General features: G+C 58.9%; 1 protein-coding gene across 1 annotated transcript in view; it reads left to right on the forward strand.

Annotated features, from left to right (window-relative positions):
* SPTBN2 (spectrin beta, non-erythrocytic 2) overlaps nt 1–10,807 on the forward strand; it is a 47,192-nt gene extending 36,385 nt beyond the window's left edge. The window contains exons 19-35 of the mRNA XM_007944950.1: nt 1,499–1,723; nt 1,986–2,075; nt 2,386–2,646; nt 2,734–2,864; nt 4,134–4,338; nt 5,033–5,407; nt 6,753–6,997; nt 7,078–7,216; nt 7,466–7,550; nt 7,825–8,021; nt 8,198–8,340; nt 8,424–8,499; nt 8,576–8,626; nt 8,788–9,008; nt 9,375–9,548; nt 10,046–10,088; nt 10,574–10,807. Coding sequence (XP_007943141.1) covers nt 1,499–1,723; nt 1,986–2,075; nt 2,386–2,646; nt 2,734–2,864; nt 4,134–4,338; nt 5,033–5,407; nt 6,753–6,997; nt 7,078–7,216; nt 7,466–7,550; nt 7,825–8,021; nt 8,198–8,340; nt 8,424–8,499; nt 8,576–8,626; nt 8,788–9,008; nt 9,375–9,548; nt 10,046–10,088; nt 10,574–10,807 — 2,895 coding nt within the window. The remainder of the gene's footprint in view (nt 1–1,498; nt 1,724–1,985; nt 2,076–2,385; nt 2,647–2,733; nt 2,865–4,133; nt 4,339–5,032; nt 5,408–6,752; nt 6,998–7,077; nt 7,217–7,465; nt 7,551–7,824; nt 8,022–8,197; nt 8,341–8,423; nt 8,500–8,575; nt 8,627–8,787; nt 9,009–9,374; nt 9,549–10,045; nt 10,089–10,573) is intronic.
* The last annotated feature ends 572 nt before the right edge of the window (nt 10,808–11,379 follow it).

Genomic DNA, 11,379 nt, shown 5'->3' on the forward strand with positions numbered 1-11,379 from the left:
AAGTTGTCAAAGACTTCATTTGACTTGAATCCACTATCAATACCTATAGAAGCAACACTCAAAATGCCCATATTGCATTGGGCAAATCTGCTGCAAAAGACCTCTTTAAAGTTTTGAAATGCAAAGATGTCACCTTGAGAACTAAGATGTGCCTGACTCAATCAAGCCATGGTATTTTCATTCACCTTATATGCATGCAAAAGCTGGACAGTGAATAAGGAAGACTGAAGAAGAACTGTATGTATTTGAATTATAGTCTTGGCAAAGAATATCCACTGTACCATGGACGGCCGGAAGAGTGAACAAATCTGTCTTGGAAGAAGTCTAGTCAGAATGCTCCTTAGAAGTGAAGACTGTGAGACTTCGTGGGCATGTCATCAGGGGGGACCAGTCCCTGGAGAAGGACATCATGCTTGGTCATGTGAGAGTCAATGAAAGAGGAAGACCCTCAATGAGTTGGATTCACACAGTGGCTATAACAGTGGACTTGAACATAGCAACAATTGTGAGGGTGGCACAGGACCGGGCAGTCTCTTTCTATTGTATGTGGAGTCACTACAAGTTGGAGACACTCAGCGGCACCTAACAACATGAGTTGGAACTGACTCAATGGCAACTACTTTGGTTTATGGGCTTATTAGTCAGTAAAGTATTAATTACTACAGGTGTTAAAGAGAACTCTAATCCAAAGCTCAGCAAACTTTTTTCTGTAAAAGTCCAGATAGCAAATATCTGGGATTTTTTTGGGTCACAGAGTCTCTGTCACAACTATTTAACTCTGTCCTTACAGTACAAAAGGAGTCATAAACAATACATGAACGGATGGTCTGTGTCTGTCCTACCATGAGACTCTCGTTACAAAACAGGAAGTATTCTTGTGTAAAAGAATGGGCATATCTGTATTCCAATAAAACTTTATTTAGAAAAATAGGCAGGGGGCTAGATTTGCTGATTCCTGCGCTCAAACATAGCGAGTGCAGGAAACAGCTACTACCTTAGGGCTAGGGAGAGTACCCAAGGAAAGAGTTGGTTGGGAGATGCCCTCCCCCTGCCCAGAGGCTGAGTTTTAGACCTCATTGGGGAGGACAGAGGCCCACTGGATGACTGACAAGTATGGGCCAGAGTGGGTCTGAAGCTGTGGGCCAGAGCTGGTGTCGCTGCATCGCCCTCTACTGGCAAGGCCTAACATTGCACCAGCTGGCGAAGCAGAAATGTTTCCAGAGTCCAGCCCAGCATGTCAAAACAGGGCAAAGAAGGGTGGATCTGGAATTAGGAGACTGTAAATTGGTCACTAGCACACGTGGGACCTGGGAACCTGCATTTTTGAGAACCTGCTCCCCTGGGCCGTGAGGGGATGCTCTTTCTGGGGTGAGATCGTGTAGAATGGTGTGGTGAGCCCCATAGATAAGAAATCAAGATGGTTTGCTACAGCAGTGTCTGTTCTGAGTAAGAAGATGGAGCGTGGTGCTAACATGTCCTTCCTCCCCTGGGCTGGCAGATGCTGGAACGGGAGATGGCTGTGAGGGAGAAGGAGGTGGAGGCGATCCAGGCCCAAGCGAAAGCACTGGTCCAGGAAGACCGGGGGGCAGGGGAGGTAGAGAGGACCTCGCGGGCTGTGGAGGAGAAGTTCAGGGCCCTGTACCAGCCCATGAAGGAGCGCTGCCAGCGCCTACAGGCCTCTCGAGAGCAGCACCAGTTCCACCGGGATGTGGAAGACGAGATTGTAAGTCACCGGGGCCCAGTCCTCATTGCAATGATCGCTCCAGCCTCCTTCCCAGATGGTGGGGAGATGCCAGCACGCCCTGTGTCCTCCTCCCTCTAGGGAAATCGGGGAGTCCCCTCTAAGTCCCTTTACCCCCAAGCCACACTATAATAGATAACTATTCCCCACTCACTCAGCGGTAGCCCTAGAAAGCGTCCCCCCAGCCAATCCCCAGCACCCACTTTGCTCTCCGGACCTCCCCTGACACCTCTTTCTCATCCAGTTGTGGGTGACAGAGCGGCTCCCCATGGCCAGCTCCATGGAACATGGCAAGGACCTGCCCAGTGTTCAGCTCCTCATGAAGAAAAACCAGGTGAGACGGAGGCTCACGGCGAGACCAGGATCCCAAGAGGCTCCCCCGACGTGGGAGCTGGTTTCATGCTCACGGCCCAGGTTGTCAGGTTCCCCTGGATGCTGTGTGGGATCCTGGATTTCATTGCCCACAAGATGGTGGGCTCCCTGGGTAGGAGAGCACATGGGTTGAAGGGGTCGTCACCATCCTGTTCCTGGGTCAGAAAAGTGAGGGAGACGAGAATGAAGGGAGACTCCCTGCTGAGACGGTAGCATTAAGGGTGGGTGCGGGGCCGGGGACCCTCAGCAGCCTCCTCCGGTGCTGTGTTCAGACCCTGCAGAAGGAGGTCCAGGGCCACGAGCCCCGGATCGCGGACCTGACGGAGCGGCAGCGGGCTCTGGGGGCGGCAGCCGCGGGCCCGGAGCTGGCCGAGCTGCAGGCCATGTGGAAGCGCCTGGGCCACGAGCTGGAGCTCCGAGGGCAGCGGCTGGAGGAGGCCTTGCGAGCTCAGCAGTTCTACCGGGACGCCGCCGAGGCCGAGGCCTGGATGGGCGAGCAGGAGTTACACATGATGGGCCAGGAGAAGGCCAAGGTGGGAGCCCGCACGGAGCCCGTCTGCGCGGCTGGTCTTCCCTCCCCGACTCCTCCTCCCTGATGCCACTGATCCCCGACCCCCCAGGACGAGCTGAGCGCCCAGGCCGAGGTGAAGAAGCATCAGGTGTTGGAGCAGGCCCTGGCCGACTACGCCCGGACCATCCACCAGCTGGCAGGCAGCAGCCAGGACATGATTGACCACGAGCACCCAGAGAGGTGAGCAGGGCAGGCAGCCAGGGAGGTGAGCAGGGCAGGCACCCAGAGAGGTGAGCAGAGCAGGCAGCCAGGGAGGTGAGCAGGGCAGGCAGCCAGGGAGCATTCGAAGGGGGAGCCAGGCCCAGGAGGCAGCAGACACCGTGGCACCTTCCCCACCTCCTGTGAAGAACCACCTAGAAGGCTGAACAACAGGGACCTGAGGAAGCAGTTGGACATTGTCTTGAGTTTCAAGACACTTGCCTGCTAACCAGACGGCTGGCGGTTCAAACCCACCAGCCACTCCTCGGAAGGAAGGTTGGGCAATCCTACTTCCGTAGTGCTACTGCCTCGGAAACCCAAGGAGGGGTCGCTATGAGTCGGGTTTGACTCGACGGCACATAACAACAACAACAGTGATGCTATGACTGAAGTACCACAAGGGGTACGTAACAGAAACTTAACTCTCTCACAGTTTCTCCAACTCACTGCCGTGGAGTCAATTCCAACTCATAGTGACTCCTCCTTGGGTTTCCGCGGCAGTATCTCTACAGAAGTAGATCGCCCAGTTGCCTAGTCTTCTTTCTGAGGAGTGGCTGATGAGTTTGAACCACCAGCCTTCTAGTTAGCAGTCAAATGCCTTAAGCACTAGGCCACCAGAGCTCCCTCTCACGGGTTGTTGTTGTTGTTGTTACGTGCCATCCGTCAGACCCGACTCATAGCGACCCCTCCTTGGGTTTTCGAGGCAGTATCACTACGGAAGTAGATTGCCCCATCTTCCTTCCGAGGAGTGGCTGGTGGGTTTGAACCGTCAGCCTTCTGGTTAGCGGTCAAGTGCCTTAGGCACTACACTACCAGAGCTTGTCCGAATTCAGGCACTGGCTTTAGGGGAAGGCTTGCACTCTGTCTCTCTCTTACTCCCTAACCCCGCCCTCTCTCTCTCTCTCTCCTCTGGGAGAAGGTCCTCCTCTCTTCTCAACTCTCACTTGGTTCTTGGCAGTCTCCGTGTGACGTGTGGCGCGTGGCGTGACACCTCTCTTCCCCCACCTCTGCTTTCTTGCTGTGTCTAATGAGCTTTTTTCTACCTCAGAACAGAGTGCCTTAAGACCCACCCTACATTAAAACTCCCCCATTAGCATAACAAAGCAAACCTGACTCCCAGATGGTATTATATACAGGTAAGGAAAGAGTTACAACACATAGTTAGGGCGGCTGAACAGGACAGGGCTCTCCGGGATGGGCTGGGGTCAGAGCTGTGTCCCGAGACCAGAGGTGCCCTCCCCGCCCCTGCAGCACGCGGCTCTCGATCCGCCAAGCCCAGGTGGACAAGCTGTACGCCGGCCTGAAGGAGCTGGCGGGGGAGCGGCAGGAGCGCCTGCAGGAGCACCTCCGGCTGTGCCAGCTGCGCCGCGAGCTCGACGACCTGGAGCAGTGGATCCAGGAGCGGGAGGTGGTGGCGGCCTCCCACGAACTCGGCCAGGACTACGAGCACGTGACGGTGAGTGGCGGGGGGCCACCGGGAGGGCACAGGGCTCCGGGCTGGGCAGAGCACCCGGGCCGGGGGCGCAAGACCCAGGAGGAGCAGGCTCTATGGTCCTGGGCAGCAAGGACTCGGAGCGTCATGTAGGAAGGCGGAGCTGGGGCTGAACACAGGTCGGGGACGAGGGGAAAGGCCCCAGACCTTGTCTGTCATCAGAACTCAACACAGGGGTGAGCTGTAGATTTCCTGCGGCGGTTTGAGGTTCCAGACCCCATGGGTACAGGGATGTGGGCCATAGTGAGGGTCCCCTTGTCTGAAGACTGAATGTTCCAACCATCCAAAATACCTTTGCTGGGAGTAGAAAAGAACAAACCAAACCAAACTCATTGCCATTCAGTTGATTTTGACACATAGCGATCCCCCGCTGGGTTTCCAAAGGGGTAAATCTTTATGGAAGTAGATTGCCCCATCTTCCTTCTGTGGAGTGGCTGGTGGGTTTGAACCACCAACCTTCTGGTTAGCAGTCACATGCCTTAGGCACTACGCCACCAGAGCTCCTTGGGGGTGGGAAAGGGGTCGGTCAAAACTATGGGGTCAATGGAACAGCTGCATTAGGAGAAATCCAGTTTGGGATGAGAGAATTTGTAACCCCGGGGCAGGGCTGCCTCCACGGGCGTCACACCATTGTCCCTGCAACTGCCTCCTCCCCCAGATGCTCCGAGACAAATTCCGCGAGTTTTCCCGGGACACGAGCACCATTGGTCAGGAGCGTGTGGACAGCGCGAACGCACTGGCCAACGGGCTCATTGCTGGGGGCCACGCCGCCCGGGCCACGGTGGCCGAGTGGAAGGACAGCCTCAACGAGGCCTGGGCTGACCTGCTCGAGCTGCTGGACACCCGGGGCCAGGTGCTGGCGGCCGCACACGAGCTGCAGCGCTTCCTGCACGGGGCCCGCCAAGCGCTGGCGCGGGTGCAGCACAAACAGCAGCAGCTCCCAGACGGGACGGGCCGCGACCTCAATGCTGCTGAGGCCCTGCAGCGCCGACATTGCGCCTACGAGCACGACATCCAGGCCCTCAGTGCCCAGGTCTGGCCCGAGCACGGGGCGGGGGGCCTATCGGAGACGTCACGGGAAATGGGGGGCCTCCTGGGAGCTGGGGGGGGGCAGTTCTCTAACAGGCTGGGGCAGCATCCTCTGGAGGCGAGGCTAGGATTGCACCAGGAACACATCCCTGGCCAGGGAAGCTTCCCGACAAGCCTCCTGGAGGCCTGACATTCACAGATGGTTCGGGCAGCTTCCACGGGAGTGGTGGTGGTTCAGGGCACGAGACCTGGGTTCGAGTCTCAGCCTCAGGCACCTCACCAGTAGTCACCGCCCGCCTGCCGGTGGGGGCCGTGTGTTGCCATGACCCTGAACAGCTGTCAGCAGCGCCCCCAGGCTGAAATGGACTAGGAGGAAGGCTGGTAGTCGGCTTCCGAGGATCAGCCCCTGAAAGCCCTGTGGATCCCGCTCATCATGGGGATGGCGCAAAACCAGGCCTTGATTGTTCCGTTGTGCGTGGGGTCACCAGGAATCAAGGGCTGACTCGATGGCACTAGCAATAAACATAACCAACGGCCAGAAGATTCTGCATGTAGTATTAAGATCTGCTATCGGTCCCCTCAAGTTTGAGCTCTGGACCCACAGGACATAAGTAGAAACCCCGCCTTAGACTCCTGCGGTCGGGGCTGCGTCCAGCCAAGCCCTTTTTCAGGCTGAATACAGGTCGTCCCCAACTTACAATGAGGCTCCGTTCCGACAACTCAAATAGGAGTCGGTTCTCACCTAAGTTCAATGCTTTTTTTTTTTCATTATGATTGCCTTTTATGATCAGAATCTTTATAACTCTGATCTGCATTTGTCTTTGGGGGTTGGCATGAGAAGGACGACATCAGTAGATTCCATGCTTCACTGCTGTATGCAGCATGTAAATCACTAATGACGTGCTGTACAAAACGAACATCACAGGTGTGATTCATCATAACTCGAATATGTCACAAGTCGGGGACCTGTATCTTTTTTTTTTTTCCTCCCTTGGTGAAAATATACACAACGAAACATACACCAATTCACTCATTTCTACATGTACAATCCGTGAATGCCTCACTCTAATCATCTGTGAGGTCCTTCCAGGGCACGTCCTGAGAGCTCTAGTCACTGACCTTTTTGAAAGGTCACTCTGGTGCAAAGCCCGTCCCCCAGGTGAGGTGGCAGGGCAGAGTGTGGCCAGGCTTCCTCTGGGCACAGCCGTGGCTTCTGCCCTCTGCCACCTTGTTCCTCCCTCTGCTGCTGGGTCTGGTAACATGGGCAGGAGGTTGGGTGTCAGCCAGGCCCAAGGGAGGTGCAGCTTCTGCGTCGGACCCTCCCCCTGACGCTGATCCGGGCCCCGCAGGTCCAGCAGGTGCAAGAGGACGGCCAGCGGCTCCAGAAGGCCTACGCCGGTGACAAGGCCGAGGAGATCGGCCGCCACATGAGGGCCGTGGCCGAGGCCTGGGCCCAGCTTCAGGGAAGCTCCTCCGCCCGCCGCCAGCTGCTGCTGGACACCACGGACAAGTTCCGCTTCTTCAAGGCCGTCCGGGAGCTGATGCTGTGGATGGACGGGGTCAACCTGCGGATAGACGCCCAGGAACGGCCCCGGTGAGCCCCCGGGGCTGACCACACCCAGGGCTGTGATGGGGCTATGGGTGGCATGTGACGCCATGGCCATGTCGCCCCAGGGACGTGTCCTCAGCAGACCTGGTCATCAAGAACCATCAAGGCATCAAGGCCGAGATCGAGGCCCGGGCGGACCGCTTCTCCTCTTGCATCAACATGGGCCAGGAGCTGGTGGCCAGGAGCCACTACGCGGCCGAGGAGGTGGGTGTGGCGTGGCCACTCAGCCTCGCGAGGAGGGCTTCATGGGCCTCCTGGAGTCTGCTGTCTCTTCTCGTTCTGCCCTGGCAGAAGCCTGTCACTCAATGCCCCAGTGCTGTTCAGAGATTTCACCCAGTCCATCTTGCCCCCCAAACTGTCTGCCTCTTGACATCAGAAATCAACAGCCCCTGTGTGAGCCCCTAGGGACCCTAGGAGGCCCCCTGGGGTGCTGACTCCCATCTCTACCCCCAGATCTCAGAGAAACTGTCTCAGCTGCAGGCCCGGCGCCAGGAGACAGCTGACAAGTGGCAAGAGAAGATGGACTGGCTCCAGCTTGGTGAGCTGCTGGGGTGTCCTATGTCCAGGGCACCAGCTGTGGGCACCAGACCTTGGGAGGGATGGTGGGGCTTGTACCCTGCAGGCTCCAGACACGGTGAGACCAGGACTGCTGTGTGTGGCCCTCGAGGTGCCCACCCACACACTGGCCGGCCTGCTCTGCTGCTCCTATTCTGGGCGTTCTCTAGGTCTCTCTCCTTGAAGTGGCCGTGGCGGCAGTGCCCTGCCGGTGCCCACCCTGACCCGCTACCTTCCTGCAACCCCACCCCCTGCAGTTCTGGAGGTGCTGGTGTTTGGCAGAGACGCGGGCGTGGCAGAGGCCTGGCTGTGCAGTCAGGAGCCTCTGGTGCGGAGCGCGGAGCTGGGCTGCACGGTCGACGAGGTGGAGAGCCTCATCAAGAGGCATGAGGCCTTCCAGAAGTCAGCGGTGGCCTGGGAGGAGCGTTTCAGCGCCCTGGAGAAGCTCACCACGGTGAGGGCTGCGGACCTGGCTGCCCAGCCCACCGCCTTCCCCAGTCCTATGCCCTCCTGCTTGGAGAAGAAGTGTCTTCCCTTCCCACTGTGCCAGCATGCCCCGGGGAAAGCCACGCCGGCCCCGGTTCTCTTCAGTGTGACCTTCTGTGCTCTGACCTCCGAGTGTCTTGACAGCTGGAGGAGCAGGAGAAGGAGAGGAAAAGAAAGATGGAGGAAGAGGAGAGGAGGAAGAAGCCCCCTGCTCCAGAGCCCACAGCCAGTCAGCCTGAGGGGGCCCTGGTGGACGGCCAGACAGCACCTGATGCTGCCTGGGATGGGTGAGAGCTGGGGCACTTGGGGTGGAGGGCTGCACCCAACTCACCCCAGGATTTATTGTGCTGAGGCCGTTCTGCCCTTCCAGAACCCACCCACGGCTGCCATCATCCACTCAGCTGCCCACCGTCAACGGAGTCTGCACGGACGCAGAGTCCTCCCAGGTAACCGCCCAGTTCCAGGTTCCCGTCAGAACCTGGGCCTCCAGGCAGAGCCTCTTACGTCTTCTTGTCCTTGCAGCCCCTGTTGGAACAGCAGAGACTTGAGCAGGGCAGCCTCCCAGAAGGGCCTGTGAGTGTCTCCCAGAGACAGGAGTGTTGATAACTGGGAGGTGAAGGGGGATATGGGAGGAGTACCAGGGAGCCAAGGGCAGGGGCGGGAGGCCCATCTCCCAGACATCCAGGGAAGGTGCCTCCCTTCTGCTCCCTCGTCACTGTCATGCTTCCCCGCAGGCGTCTGGCATAGGAGAGGAGCCCAACGGGCCACGGGGAGAGAGGCAGACCCGGGCCCGGGGCCCGCCCCCTCCTGGGATGCCCCAGAGCAGGTCATCTGAGTCAGCCCACGTGGCCACCTTGCCCCCTCGAGCCCCAGAGCCCTCTGCCCAAGAGCAGATGGAAGGGATGCTATGCCGCAAACAGGAGATGGAAGCCTTCGGCAAGAAGGCCGCCAACAGGTACGGGCCGCGTGGGGCCTGCGGTGCCCCAGTTCTTGTCTTTGAAGCTACCCCCAGGACCCACCTACATAAGAGACTCAGTGCCACCGAGTTGATTCCAACTCATAGCAACCCCCATCAGGCGTCCAAAGCTGTAAATCTTTACAGAAGCAGACTGCTTCATCTTTCTCCTGCAGAGTGGCTGGTGGGTTCGAACCAGTGACCTTCTTGTTAGTAGCCAAATGCCTTAACCACTGCACCACCAGAGCTCCCTTACATAGGAGAAACACCTCAGATAAAGGACGCAGCTCAGGGCCTCACCTGAGGGCCACAGAGGCCAGTGCTCAGCTTGTCTCACCACCAACCTGCCCCTTGCCCCCTGCCCAGGTCATGGCAGAACGTGTACTGCGTCCTGCGTCGGGGGAGCCTCGGCTTCTACAAGGACGCAAAGGCGGCCAGCACAGGCGTGCCCTACCACGGAGAAGTGCCTGTCAGCCTGGCCAGGGCCCAGGGCAGCGTCGCCTTCGATTACCGGAAGCGCAAACACGTCTTCAAGCTGGGGTAGGAACAGGGGAGTCAGAGATGGCATGGGGCGAAGGGGAGCTGGGAGCCAGGTGCACACGGAGTGGGGTTCTGGAGCCAGGCCTCTGGGGACACAGGTATTGACCGGGGGTGGGGTGAGGGAGTAGTAAGATGCTGGCTGAATTCCACATGAAAATGGGGAGGCACAGCTGAGGTCTGGCGGCATCTAGTGGAAACCTCATCCTGGGGGCCAATGGGAAGGCTGGGTGCTGGCCCTTGGCAGCGCTAGGGCCTCCAGGGGCCCGCCTCCCAGCCGCCCACAGCCAAGAGGCGAGGCCTGGAGGAGAGGTGGCCCACCCTGACCCTCCGCAGCCAACCAGGAGGGACAGGAAGTCTGAAGAATGTGTAAAACCTGTCTGATCGGGCTCAGGCTGTGGCTGGGATGCCCTGCCGGCCTGATCCCGGGTGCTGTGGCTCTAGCCAGCCCTGGTTGGCCAAGCCCGAGGGCCAGCCTGAGGCTTCTCTCTCTCCCACAGCTTACAGGACGGGAAAGAATATCTGTTCCAGGCCAAGGATGAGGTGAGCAGCCCCGCTCTCTCCCGGTGCCACTCAGAGAGCCCTGCCCTCAGGTTCCCCTGCTCTTTTCAAATGTCTCATCCTCTAATAAGACCACCCAGCAGGGGCCAGCCAGCGGCCTGCTTGTGGGGACCAGCCCGAGCATGCGCCCGATTGTACAGGCAGCACGTGCCAAATCATGGTGGGGGAGCACACGCCCAATCGTACTGGGAACCGCGCTTCTGATCTGACAAGGAGCACGTACCCGATCATACGCCCAATCATACCCTCATGCGGGGCAGCGTGCTGCCGATCTTACAAGGGGATCACACAGGGTGGCGGGAAGCAGGCTCCCGGTCGATCGGGGAAGCACACACCGGACCGTGGGGGGCACGGCACGCATGCTCCCATCTTACAGGGGGCTTTCCACTCTCCCTGCCCGCCGCCCGCCGCCAGCCGCCCAGCGCAGCTTCCTGGGGACTGACACACTCTTTGCACCCACCCTGCAGGCGGAGATGAGCTCGTGGCTGCGGGTGGTGAACGCGGCCATCGCCACTGCGTCCTCTGTCTCTGGAGAGCCAGAAGAGCCGGCAGCACCCAGTGCCAGCCGCGGCATGACCAGGGCCATGACGATGCCCCCAGTGTCCGTGGTCGGGGCCGAGGGCCCCGTGGTACTTCGCAGCAAAGACGGCCGAGAACGAGACCGAGAAAAACGCTTCAGCTTCTTCAAGAAGAGCAAGTAGTGGGGGGCAAGGCCCCCAGGACAGCTCCCTCCTGCCACAGAGGCCGTTGGGGAAACTGCAGGGACTGTCAACAGGGACCACCCTCTTGTCAGGACGGCTGCCTGCTGCTAGGTCTGTTGCCAAGGCCCGCCTGCCACCAGGAACTGTCATGGAGGACACGCCAATGTGTCCAAGGGCAAGCCTTCTCTTGGGCTGTTCAATTCGGGACTGGTGGTGGGAACCAGGCAACCCCAGCTCCACCCTCCACCCTCACTCTTTCCCTCGTCCCTAGCCTTGTGCCTCTACTTCCCCACAGTGCAGACAGCACCCCCGACACAGGCCACTGGGGGATGGCTGGCCCCTGCCTCAGGGTTGTTCTCCTGACAGTTAGGAACCCCTTCTGCTTCCTCGTTCCTGGGAGCCAGCCAGGAACCCCCCGGAGCTGAAGCAGGACCTGGGGACAAGAGTGCCAGATGGCAGAGTCCGAGCTGTCAGCACTCCCCTCCCCTCCTGTCCTCGTCCTCTGCCCCGAGCGGCTACTTCATCTCTGGTGACTCTCAACGGCTTCCAGCTGTGAGTTGTTCAGGGGCAAC

This window comes from Orycteropus afer, unplaced genomic scaffold, assembly GCF_000298275.1.
Source record: "Orycteropus afer afer isolate SDZICR_OR568_19922 unplaced genomic scaffold, OryAfe1.0 scaffold00130, whole genome shotgun sequence".
Lineage (NCBI taxonomy): Eukaryota > Metazoa > Chordata > Mammalia > Tubulidentata > Orycteropodidae > Orycteropus > Orycteropus afer.